The sequence below is a fragment of the Octopus bimaculoides genome, chromosome 14, assembly GCF_046866305.1.
Source record: "Octopus bimaculoides isolate indiv1 chromosome 14, ASM4686630v1, whole genome shotgun sequence".
Taxonomy (NCBI): Eukaryota; Metazoa; Mollusca; class Cephalopoda; order Octopoda; family Octopodidae; genus Octopus; species Octopus bimaculoides.
This window is the reverse complement of record NC_142941.1, coordinates 44,979,299-44,993,620: the sequence shown is the minus strand read 5'-3', so window position 1 is coordinate 44,993,620 and position 14,322 is coordinate 44,979,299. Positions and strand designations below refer to the sequence as shown.

The 14,322-nt window shown below is 34.2% G+C and overlaps 1 protein-coding gene across 22 annotated transcripts in view; it reads left to right on the top strand.

Moving 5' to 3' along the window:
- The window catches only part of LOC106872895 (protocadherin beta-15), a 181,419-nt gene that overhangs the window by 95,688 nt on the left and 71,409 nt on the right, over positions 1-14,322 (top strand). For all 22 annotated transcript variants that reach the window (XM_052973036.2, XM_089362766.1, XM_089362764.1 and 19 more), the window contains 2 exons: positions 6,428-6,574; positions 13,321-13,476. In XM_052973036.2, the coding sequence (XP_052828996.1) occupies positions 6,428-6,574; positions 13,321-13,476 (303 nt within the window). The remainder of the gene's footprint in view (positions 1-6,427; positions 6,575-13,320; positions 13,477-14,322) is intronic.

Sequence of the window (14,322 nt, the reverse complement as noted above, 5' to 3'; positions counted from 1 at the left end):
AAATCTGTTGTTATAGATAACAACAGACATTTAAAGATCATTCAGAATAGCCTATGTTGCATGTCTCAGGCCATGTGTATGGTCGGGTTTAGGTATTGTATATCGAATGATGATCCTATAGTGATGTGCGGTTGACAGTGTTCTGGCAGAGTTACAAGTTGACCATATTGATGTGGATTTAGATGTTGATTGTATTATGTATGGATTCAGTTGTTGATTGTTATAGATTCTAAAGTCAAATCTGGGTATCATAATATATCATGTTATTTCTGATATCTGAAGAAATCTTTTTTGTGTTGATGTATTTAGTAATTTCACTGTACAACTTGGTTTCTAATAATAATAAAAAAAAAAACTGCTTATGCAGTTTACTATCAGATTTATTTTATTTTGCTAATAGTTAGAGAAATCCTCACTATGCTTGCATGAGTTTTCTCCAGTATTGCACCTCAAACCTTGTTAGGATTCCTTGCCATCTCCCTTGTGAGATCTGCCTTCATCACTTTCTCCTATATCATTCTCACTGCTCCTATATCATTCTCACTGCTCCTACCCTTATAGTTTCAATATTAATCTGTAAGTTTTGGATTGAAGACTTAGAATATTTTCTGAAGACTAGTGTGATGCTGACAGTCATGATGAGGTGGACAAATATATGCAAGTTTAATAAATATTGGTTTCAAATTTTGGCGCAAGGCCAGCAATTTCAGGGGAGAGGCTAGTTGATTGCATCGACCTCAGAGGTCAACTGGTACTTACTTTATTGAACCCCCAAAAGGATTAAAGACAAAATCGACCTTGGCAGAATTTGAACACTGTAATAAATATTGATGTTAATTTTACTCCTACTATCACTATCTTTACACTCTTCCATGTGATTATAATGATGAAGATAATGATGATGATGATGATGATGATGATGATGATCATCATCATCATCATCATCATTTATAATTTTGGGAAATGTCTAGAAAAGATTGATAGTAGAAAATAAATTATGAATCTAAAATCTAGCATTGCCTACCAAGTGGGGAGAGCAAGTATGAACCAACATAATAAATATTGGTTTCAAATTTTGGCACAAGGCCAGCAATTTCGGGGTAGGAGGTGGGTAAGTTATTTACATCAACTCCAGCATTCACCTAATACTTATTTTATCAATACTGAAAGGACAAAATGCACTGCTGACTTTGGCAGTATTTGAACTCAGAACATAAAGGCATGAAATGCCACAAAACATTTTACCCAGCGTGCTAATGATTCTGCCAGTTCACAGCCTTAACGAGTATAATAAATATTAACTTTAATTTCACTCTTACCGTCAGTATCCTTTTTCCTCTTCCATAGCCTTATGATGATGATGATGATGATGATGATGATAAAAAATTTAATACTGTAATGATATAACTACCATTCACAAATGAGCTCTCTTATTAAATGCTACATGTTTGCTTCTAATGCTTCTATTGAATACATTGTTATACAGCAATGTTATGGCAGAGAGTTGACTCTATCCATAGAGTGAGAGTTTAGTTTCATGCTGCAAAAATATTCATTATTATTTTTTTTTTCAGGATATTTCCTATTTACTTTAGCTATTCCAGTAGGAGAAAAAGCACTTGATTCTCTTTTTAGGGCTTAGAAATGCATCCGTATTGATAAAATGCCTTAAAAAAATTCAAGTCTGCATGAAAAAAAAAAAAAAACCCTACCAAAAAAACAAATCATGAATGCAGGAAATTAGGTAGAAAAAGAAAAAAAAATTTGGTTTGATATTTTCCATATTTAACTCTATTGAGAATCTGGAAAATATCAATTAGCGATAGTAATTGCTTATGTAAGAAGATTTTAAAGAAAAAAACTTCAATTTTCTTTTATTGTAACTTTTTAGGAACAGAATGCTATGTTCCTGGAGAGTGCCAGATCAATAAAAGCACTATTCCCTAATTGAAATGAAACTGAAATAGAATGAATGAACTAATAACTATGAATTTTTAACTTTCATTTTAATAAATATAATTATGATATCATTGACTGGGAGATAAGCATCATTTATGGATGTTGCTAATGTGGTTGGGTAACCATAAGGAGATTTGGAAGTTTCTAACCAATTGCACTAGATGTTGACTTAGAAAAGACCTTTTACTCTTTGTGTGATTAAGAAATTTAAGACATGGTTTATAGACATAGTTAGCAATGAAACTAGATATTCACTCAGCTTAACAGTATTGAATACATCCTTTTATCTCTTCTGTGACATATTAGTTTCAAATTTTGGCACAAGGTCAGGAATTTCGAGGGAGCAGGGTAAGTTTATTACATTGACCCCAGTATTCAACTGGTACTTACTTTATCAATCCTGAAAAGATGAAAGGCAAAGTTGACCTTGGTGGAATTTGAACTCAGAAGATAAAAAAGGACAAAATGCTGCCAAGCATTTTTGCCCAGTGTGCTAATGAGAGATGGCACTTTTGCATCTACAAAGTCCTCAAAGTTTTCAATATTTCCATGCCCCCACCCCACTTTTTCTTGTACATGGATTATGTTTCCCAGGTCAGCTTAATACAAAGCTTTTTCATTATACATGTTTTGTAAAGATATTGGTTTCAAATTGTGGTACAAGGCCAGCAATTTTGGGGAAGTGGGTAAATTGATTACATTGACCTCTGTACTCTACTCGACTGGTACTTGTTTTATTGACACCCAATGTATGAAAGGCAAAGTCGACCTCAGCAGAATTTGAACTTAGAATGTAAAGATAGATGAAATGCTACTAAGCATTTTACCTTGCATGCTAATATTCCTGCCAACTTGTCGCCTTATTTCAAATTTTAGCACAAAGCTAATTTTGGTGGGAGGGATTAAGTCAATTATACTGACCTCAAAGTTCAACTGGTACTTATTTTATTAACCCCCCGCAAGGGGATGAAAGGCAAATTCAACCTCATATTGAATATGTTTTGTAAAGATATAGACAAAGGCTTCAACTTGGAAAATTAAAGGTTTGATAGATATATTACAGATTAATAATTAAAATAGAAGCATTGAACTTACTTTTTATTTATATATTGAGCGAGATCGTTGCTTTCGAGCGAGATCGTTGCTTTCGAGTGAGATCATTGCCAGTGTCCCTGGACTGGCTCTTGTGCGGGTGGCACATAAAATACACCATTTTGAGCGTGGCCGTTGCCAGTACCACCTGACTGGCCTTCATGCGGGTGACACGTAAAAGCACCCACTTCACTCTCTGAGTGGTTGGCGTTAGGAAGGGCATCCAGCTGTAGAAACACTGCCAAATCAGATTGGAGCCTGGTGTTGCTATCTGGTTTCACCAGTCCTCAGTCAAATCGTCCAACCCATGCTAGCATGGAAAGAGGACGTTAAACGATGATGATGATGATGATGATGATGATGATGATGATGATGATTTATTTCTTTATTTATTTATGTCATGTCGATTTAAACTCTTTTTCAAAACTTAATTTGTTTTAGTTCAATTTTCTCGTATAAATTATTTATAGAGCTGATGACATTTATCTCTTGACTATTTCCAATATAAACATCAAATGTTTCTGATCTTTAATGTCCGTGATTTATTTATTTATTTTACTGACATCTTCTGCTTTTGGAGTAATCAAATGTAGTTTTGTTATGCAATAGCAATAGTATGTCTATATCCTCCGATTCTCTCTCTCTTTTTCTCTTTGTTTGTTTTTTTCTCTTTCATAGATCTTTTTTGTAGAACTGCAGTCAAGTAAACAAAAAAAAAAATGCATGAAACTCAGAGTAATGACAGCACAAAAATTTCAATTTTTTTTTAGTTATAGCTATTATTAAGTATATGAAATGTATTGAGTACTTTTCCCATTACATACGTAGATATATATATATATGTAAAAATTAAAAACGTAAAATTAAAACAGAACACAAAGGATTCTGCGGTACACGTGTTTCAAGCTTTATATACAAACAGTCGTTGCATCATTATATGGGTATATAATTGATAGACAGGATGGTTTAAAGCTATCTTCAGCCGCAAATATGTTCTTTCCCAAGATTATATCACAAAGAAGAAATCACAATATATATATATATATATATATATATATATATATATATATACACATTAAAACAACTCAATTGCATTGTTGTCTGCTATTGTAGGCATCTATCCTTTCTTCAAATGCAGACATCTCATAACTTTTAGACATCAACGTTATCTATGACTTCAGTAAAGACAGCTCCTTGCATAGGATTGGTAAATTTTCATTTGGCAATATCAGGAGCCTTCTTCCAGTGGATGAATATACTAATTTTCCAGGCATACCTTATTCATGATGAACTTATAATTAAACAGTAGCTGACATAATCTAGTGAGCCAATCTTGTTTCTTATAACTTTCTTGTGTATCATAGACCTAGAGGTAGTTTCTTATGATTCTCTCATGTATTATAAAACTAGAGGCAGTTTATCATAAGTCTCATTGTCCAAATTATTTATTGGTCTTTTGTGTTGTTGAAAACCCAGGTTACTCTGTTTTAGTAGATTTAAGGCTCAATAATAGCTAACTGTTAAGGCAGATTATTAGTTGTGGCAATTCTGTGTTTGTGGACATATCCTCGAAGTTTTTGGCCTTAGAACATTCAGTCCCCACATGAGGTTTAAATAGGCTGGGTGACTATATAGATGTTCCCATGTTGATTTAGTTGCTTACCTTCTTTCAATTAGAGAAGAATCAATACCAATCTCTTTGATTAAATATCCTACACTAAAACTGTTCATACAATTATTAATTGATAATCTGGGGGTACCAAATATCATTAATATTATATTAATGAAAATAGACAGCAGAGAGACGAAATTCTAAAATACGGGACTAAATGTCTTTCATTATTTAGCTCTGTGCCTTTTTATATTATAACAGTTGTTGTTATTGATGTGTTGTTGTTGTCGTTGTTGTTGTTGCTCTAGTTTAACCTTACATCAGCTCTGAATAAGCTGAGCTATTATCAAAGACGAGCACCGTCCGAGCGTGATCATTGCTAGAGCAGCTGTCTGGCTTCCGTGCCAGTGGCACATAAGTAGCACCATTTGAGCGTGATCGTTACCAGTGTCACCTTACTGGCACTTGTGCCGGTGGCACGTGAAAAAACGTTTGAGCGAGGTCGTGGCCAGTGCTGCTGGACTGGCTCATGTGCAGGTGACACATAAAAAACACCATTTTGAGCATGGCTGTTGCCAGTACCACCCGACTAGCCCTCGGGCTGGTAGCACGTAAAAGTACCCACTACACTCTCAGAAGGAGTGGTTGACATTAGGAAGGGCATCCAGCTGTAGAAACTCTGCCAGATCAGATTGGAGCCTGGTGCAGCCTACTGGTTCGCCAGTCCTCAGTCAAATCGTCCAACCCATGCTAGCATGGAAGGTGGACGTTAAACAATGATGATGATGATGATGATTCTAGCTGTGATCAAACATGGTGTATCTGGGGCTATTTTGTCCAATATGCTCCAAAGTTGTTTTTTTTTTTTTTTGAGATGGTTGGTTATGTTTTAAGAAATACTTGGCTGTTATTTCTACCAAGCCAAACAACTATGTAGAAACTTTCTTGTCAGCTGTGATTTTACTGGCAGCAGACAAACAAAGTAAAGAGTTTCTTGAAGATGTTTGAGGAATTCAATTGCTATGAAAAGTGAAAAATCCCAAGCTGGGCTTCCTGTCCTTCCTGTCTAGATTTGCAAAGAAAAGCGAGATCAAATGCTGTTGTTGCTTAGGATACAAGTTAAGTTCAATGAGAACACAATATTTAATGTTGAAACATGGCAGGTTACAAAGAGCAAGAATTAAGTCTCAGACAAGGTATGACTGTGATGCAGTTTTGATTCTTGTTTGATGTAATCTCACTTTATTTCAAAAGCTTTGAAAAAGAGTTCATTACAGCATGAACATTGTGTGTAATGAAAAGAAATCTTTTGTCAACTTTGATCTAAAAACCACTAAAATCAAAGATGTTCCATATTTTTTTCAGGCACTGTGTATCATGGACTACACCAAATTCTTTCTTTGTTTATATACGAAAATGGAGAGGTTGTTTGATATAAGGGAGATTTGGCTGCTGCTTTTGATCAGTCTAACTCTATAGAGGCACCCTTTTTATTGGTTTCAAATGGTGGCATTGAACAAGGGTGCCTTTAGGCAAGTTCACTCTGTTGCAGGCATTGAAGTCAGGTCAAGAATTTGGTCTTTGGATAACTTCCTTCTTCCCACAAATCTCAGAGGCCCTTAAAAGGGTAATAGGCACAGCACATCCACTTCCGCCAAAGAAAAAAAAAATCGAAAGATAGAAAAGATAATAATATATGAATAACATAATGCAGTTATATAAATCTGGAACATTTACTAATTTTTGTGATGTTTCTATTTTCAGACCAAAAGCTATGCTGCCATACCACGGAATCGTAACCAAAAGAGACATACTGATTCTCATTTGATGAAATCAGCCAGTCAGTTTTATTTTGTTCTGGAGCCACAAAATGAATGGATAGCTTCAACAACATCAAGAAGTCTCCCACAGGTAATTATTGGTGTTCCATCTAATTAAACTGTATCAGGATAGGTGTATCAGCATCATCTGCCAAACTCTCATTCTTTACACAATTGCAGAGGCGTTTTCATTGTAATAAAATTCATTTCATCTCTCTAACTTCCTCTCTCTCTTTCTTTCTCTGTCTGTATATCTATCTATCTATCTATCTATCCATCCATCCATCTCCATCCATCTATCTATCTATCTATCTATCTATCTATCTATCTATCTATCTGTCTGTCTGTCTGTCTGTCTGTATATATATATATATATATATATATATATATACTTGTGTATATAAGATTGACCAGTAACTGGTCTGTCAATATGCTAGAGGAAGATCACTTAAAAAATTCTCAAATAAAGATTCACTCTAGCATATTGACAGACCAGTTACTGGTCAATCTTATATACACAAGTACTATAATCCTTTTAGGATCACGAAAAATTTTTTTTCCTGAACCTTCTGATTCTTTTAATGTGCTAGTTTCCTGGTATTAAATTGATATTAATTAATATCGAATTTTTACCATATTATGTTAATTATATATATATATATATAGTCTGTATGCACACACACACACACACACACACACACACACACACACACACACAAGCACGCACGCACACACACACACACACACACACACACACACACACACACACATACCATCCATAAACATGGATTTGAAAAAAGAAGCACACTCTAAGTTATAGAGCAGTATATATTTAAGTTAGATAAGGTTGGTTTCACATCCATAGAGGGCTTATCTTTATGGCGCATCATCAGATCCCAAAACCTGTTGGCTAAAGGCCTCTCTAGCGAGTAGCCTCTCTAGAATATGGAGGAGGAAAGGGCCCCGTTACTCAATGTCAACAAAGGGGATTGTCTCTCCTTGGCTATCAATTGCTGATATCAACTATCCCTGTTGTTAACATTGATGATCGATAACCAAGGGGAGACAATCCCCATTATTGACATTGAGTAATAGGGTCCTCTCCCCCTCCATATGCTAGAGAAGCCACTCACTAGAGAGGCCTTTAGACAACAGGTTTTGGGATCTGATAATACACCATAAAGCTAAGCCCTTTATGGACATAAAACCTAAGGTAATCCCATAAACCGGCCTTATCTAACTTTAATATATATATATACACACATATACATATATATACATATATACATATGTATATATGTATACATGTATATATATATATATATATGTGTGTGTGTGTGTATGTATGTATGTATGTATGTATCTATCTATCTATCTATCTATCTATCTATCTATATATATATATATATATATATATATATATATATATATATTCATATATATATATACACACATATATATGTATACATGTATACATAGTTCAAAAGAAAACAAAAGACGAAGACAGGAATAAGAGCAACAAGCAGGTGTATTAGTTTAACGCTTGGGAAAAATAGAAAAATCTTTTATGTTTCGAGCCTATGCTCTTTGACAGAAAGGATTAAGAGGGAAAATATGGAGAGAGAATGAAAAAATGCAGAGAGAAAAAAAAGTGCAGAATTCAATGGTCCAGCATAATGAGATGACTGGAAAAAAAAGAGGTTGAATAAAAGGGAGATAATAATAATAATAATGGTAAAGGTAATGATGATCCCAACGAACTAAGGTGTGCAAGCATGTGTGTTTATATGAGAATGGTGTGTATAAGTGTGTATGTGTGAATGGGGTGAGTGAGTCTAACGTGTGTGTGTGAATGGGGGTGAGTGAGTCTAACGTGTGCATGTGAGTGTGTGTGTGTGTTGTGTGTAGTAGCTGATGTGTGCTTGTTCGGGTGGTGTATGCACATGTGTATGTGTGTGCATGTGTCTCTGTGACAAAATAGTGTGCATGTGTACAGTGTATGTTTGTGGGCAAAAGTTATCTTAGTCTATGCATCTGGCATGTGTGCATGTGTATATATTATCTCTGTTCAGGTAGTACGTGCTTGTGTGGGTGTAGGAGTGTGCATGATGGTGTGTGGTGTGTGTACTGAGTTAAACAGTGCATGTGTGATTGCTTGTATAGTATTATGATTGGTGATGCTATTGAAGGTTGTGTGTGGATGTGTGGCGTGTGGCATGGGTACTGAGAAGTGTTTGGCACTAGTATGTTCATTATGTCTCTGCCTGACTGTCTAGTTCTCTTCTGTGTCTCACCCCAATTCCCTCTCTCCCGATATATATATAACATATAATATATACTATATAATATTATACATATATATATATATACACACACACACACATATAATATATATATATATATATATATATATATATATATATATATATTATACCTTTGATTTATGAAGGGCTCTAATTAATTGGAGTTTAACCGATGTTTATTCAGTTAATCAACCACTATGCAAGCTAGGATCCTACATGAAGTGTTGAAAATGTGACAGCCTGAATTATAACTATCCCCTCAATTTTTATGTACACACACACACATATACAAATACATATATTTATATAATTACATGTGTATATATAGACGCATGTATGTATATATTTGTTTATATATATATATGTGTGTATATATATATATATATATATATATATATATATATATATATATGTATATAAACACATACACACACACATATTTACATATATATGCGAAGGGCTTCTTTCAGTTTCTGTCTACCGAATCCACTCACAAGGCTTTGGTCAGCCCAAGGGTATAGTAGAAGACACTTGCTCAAGGTGCCACACACACATACACACACACACATACATAATATTTGTGTGTGTGTATATATATATATATATATACACATACATATAAGCCTTGTCTGTGACCATCATTGACACAGTATGTATCAAGTATATCTGCTACTGTGTAGTAACTATTCTATTGATACAGCTGTGTAATTGCTGCTGTAATATTAATGGCTGCTGTATATATATATATATATATATATATATATATATATATATATATGTATGTATGTATATATAGTAGGAAGTATTCTGCTAGAAAAAGCTGCTGTTGTAACCAAAGCAGCATGACTAATACACTGTGACCAATATTATCTGAATGTAAGTAACTACTGCAGTGTAATAAGTGCAGTGTAACCCAGACCATATCATCTACAGAGAGAAACCTGTATGATGTTACACTGAGATAACTGTGACAGTGTAATTATAGCTCATAAGTAGAACAGAATAGAACAGAATAGAACAGAATAGAACAGAATAGAACAGAATAGAACAGAATCGACTGGTTGAAACAGAGGAGAGATATTTCATTGTTGTATGTAGCACTGTACATAGAATATAAAGAATATAAAGAGAAAATAGACTTGGTATTGATTTCTTATATAGGCACAAGACTTGAAGTTTTGCGATGAACTCCAACGTTTGTATTTGATAATATCAACCCCCAGTTGTTGATGGTACTTACACAAGAATGTCTCCATTATGGAATGGGTTGAAAGTAAAAATGATCATGTTAAGATCTGGAAATAGATTACAAAGATTCACAAAGGAATAATATTATAAAGAGTTTTTTTTTTGACACACTAATGATTATTTCCATGAGTTACAGCTTAAGAAATTGATAATCAGAATATTAAATAGATAGGAAAGATACCATAAATAAGTTATACAGCAAAGTGACAATATATAAAGATCTACACACACACACACACACACACACACACACACACACACACACACACATGAACGTATGTAGTTATATTATGTGTGTCTTGGCTTGTCCACAACTACTACCTGACAACTGCCATTGGTTTGTTAGATCCCTGTAACTTAGCAGCTCAGCAGAAGAATAGAAAAAGTACCAGGCTTAAAAGAAATAAGTACTAGGGTTGAATTTTTTCAATGAAGTTCTTAAAGATAGAGCTACAGCATGGCCGCAGTCCAATGACTGAAACACGTATAAGCTAAAAAGTATCATCATCATCATCATCATCATCATATAATGTGTATATATATACATACACATATACATACATATATATATATATATATATATATATATATGTATGTATGTATGTATGTATGTATGTATATACATATGTATGTATGCATGGATGTATATATGTATGTGTGTGTATATATATGTACCTATAAATGCATATGCATATATGTACAGATACACACACACACACACACACACACACACACACACACACACACACATACATATATATATATATATATATATACAGTTCAAAACTTACACACACACACATATATATACACACATGCATAAATGTATATATATAGATATACATATATATGTATATATAAATATACATAGGCACAGGAGTGGCTGTGTGGTAAGTAGCTTGCTTACCAGCCACATGGTTCCGGGTTCAGTCCCACTGTGTGGAACCTTAGGCAAGTGTCTTCTACTATAGCCTCGGGCTGGCCAAAGCCTTGTGAGTGGATTTGGTAGACGTAAACTGGAAGAAGCCCGTCGTATATGTATATATATATATATATATATATATATATATATATATATATATATATATGTATATATGTGTGTGTATATGTTTGTGTGTTTGTTTGTCCCCCCAGCATCGCTTGACAACCGATGCTGATGTATTTATATCCCCGTAACTTAGCATTTGGCAAAAGAGACTGACAGAATAAGTACTAGGCTTACAAAAAATAACCTCTGGGGTCGATTTGCTCGATTATAAAGGGGGTGCTCCAGCATGGTCGCAGTCAGATGACTGAAACAAGTAAAAGAGTAAAAGAGTAAAGAGTAAGAGTATATGGAAAAAAAAAATCAAGGTAGGAAATGGTAAAATAATTTTATAAAAACATTTCAGTACCGGTTTCAGTCATTGAGACTTTTTCAACTGTATATATATTTCTTTATGCACTTTTCAAGCCTAGCCAGGCTCATGGGCCTGGTTTCCCGGTTTTTATGGCGTAGGTCCCCCCCCCCCCCCCCAAGCTAGATGGGACACCAGTCCATCGCAGCATTACTCAAGAAACAGGAAGAAAGAGTGAGAGAGAGTTAGGGCGAAAGAGTACAACAGGGATCACCACCATCCCCTGCTGGAGCCTCGTGGAGCTTTAGGTGTTTTTGTTCAATAAACACACCAGTCTGGGAATCGAAACCGCGATCCTCCGACTGCGAGTTTGCTGCCCCAACCACTGGGCCATTGCGCCTCCACATATATATATATATATATATATACACATGTATTGTATCATACTGACAAAAAAGTTTGCTTACATATGTTGTTGCATATGTTCATTTTTAGTGATAGAAGCAGTATTGTTATTTCCATTTGACATAGAAAAATGAAAATAAAATGTCTTAACTATCAGAGTTCATTGACCACTGATCAGAAGACATTCCTCTTTTCCTAAAGAAAATTATAGCAAAAAGGCTATTTCAGTAAAATCCAAATTAGAACTTATCTATAATTTCTAGACTAATTAGCTTAATCTTTGTTTGCTAGTCAGTAATGTGATAATAATTATTACTTATGCAAAATGCTGTGTGTATTAGGAAAACTGTGGTAAATTAAAACTAGTTAAACTGCAATTTTTAAGCCTTTTGCTGTTAGAATTTAAATACATATTGTTATTCTCTTTGGACACGAAATATGGGGAAATGCTCTGCATTGATTACTCATCTGTTTGTTTCTAATACACACTACATATTGCATAAACAGTATTATCATTTATTTAATCACACTTCTGACAAATCCCTAGTATGCAAATTAATCTAACCATAACAGCTAACTACTAGTTTATGTTTGATTTAAATAGCTATTTGCAGTAAGTTCTCTTTGTTGACTGAGGAATGAATGGGGTACTTATCCTTGAATGCGTGGTTCAATGAACTGTGAAACATGTTAGGGCAATCTCCTTTGTTGAATAAATTGCTGTATTTACATCTGTTTAAATTTCCATTATGAAAAGGTTAAAATTTGCTGTTTAACTACTTCAAATTTATCTTAGATTTTCTAATAAGTCACATTGTGTCTATACATATATGCATATATAGAGATCCATACAGCATCAAGGCATAACAAAGCGAAACATGCCACTAATTGGCCAGACAGAATCACACAAAGCAGACAGCTGAGTTAACCATTATTATCTCAGCACAGAAGGCATTGATGAATGAAGATCACTGTTGTTAGGCAATCCACAACTCCGAAAGTATTCAATGATAAATGGAACCTTACAAGTGGTGTAAAAACGTAATAAAGACAGACAAATGAATCATCTGGTTTTACTACAATTGTTTCATTAGGAGTTTTCATTTTGTTGCAAGCATAACACAATTAGTTAGGTTATGTAATGCGTTACCTAACTCCTAACTCAGGTAATCAGGTAAATGAGTGAGCAATGACTGTTTGATAAATCAACAAATTATCAACAAGGACTTGATATATATATATAATAATAATAATAATATTAGGGATAAAATCCTATTCATATATATACACACACACACAAACACACACACACACACACACACACACACACACATAAACATTTTTCAAAACAAAATGACATTCCACTCGTCATATTTTTTGTTCTATTTATAAAAATATTTAAATATTTCCAGTCTACAAATGTCTATAAATCTGTGATGAGATATTTATATATTATTATATTATATTATTATATTTCATTATATTATATTATATTTTATTATCTTATATTATATTACTGTCATATTTCATAATTTTTTTTACAGACCCGCAATTCAGCTGCCATAACAAGAAATTTAAATGAAAGAAGAAATACAGAATCACAGTTGATAGATTCTTCCAGTCAGTTCTACTTTGTGTTAGAACCACAAAATGAATGGATAGCTTCTACTACACCAGTGGAATTCCAGAGAGCTGCTCCTGTAAATACTAACTTTATTCTAACATGGCTATTTCTGCAATAATATTGGAATCTGTGATCCTCAAGGCTACATGTGGTTTCTGAGGCCCTTAATTGGGGTATTACACACACACACACACACACACACACACACACATGTCAAGAAAAAGGGATGCTCTGGCTTTTCCTCCTCATCGTCTTTCCTTCACCCACCACTTTACCCACCCATGGGTAGCATTAGGTGTACTTTACTCACCCCATTGTTCTTATCTGTAATCTCTAACTCTTTCTCAGTATACCCTCTGACACTATTTTCCCCCTTTGTCTCTATAACTCCCTTCTCTAACACTGCTATTTTTATTCCTCCTTCTGCAAACTCCCCAAACAATAAGCTTGTCTAACTGCAATGAAAATGGTCTCAGATCCTAATGAATTGTTCTAACCATGCAAGCATAGAAACATGATGTAGGATGATGATAATACATAAATATTCCGGAGAGCCTTGGATCCTCTCTACTCAATCTACCTCAGCTTGCTTACTTCTTTGTCCTTCCCCTCTTTCATATTACAGTGATGGCCAAAAGTTTGGAACATTTTTTTTAAAATTAAAATTACTATGCCCAAGTATAATTCGATTCAAATATATACAAAATTATAGCAAATATATATAAAATGATGTTGGATGAAAACAAGTATATTTCATACTTGAAGCTATGGTAGAACACGTTTGTTCAAGGTGCAGTGCAGTGTGATTGAACCTCAAATTCCATTGTTGCATAGCAAACTTCCTACCCATTCAGCCATAACTGATATGTAGAGATATTTAATCCTTTACAACTTTTTTAAGCCCCGATATGACTCTTGCCCT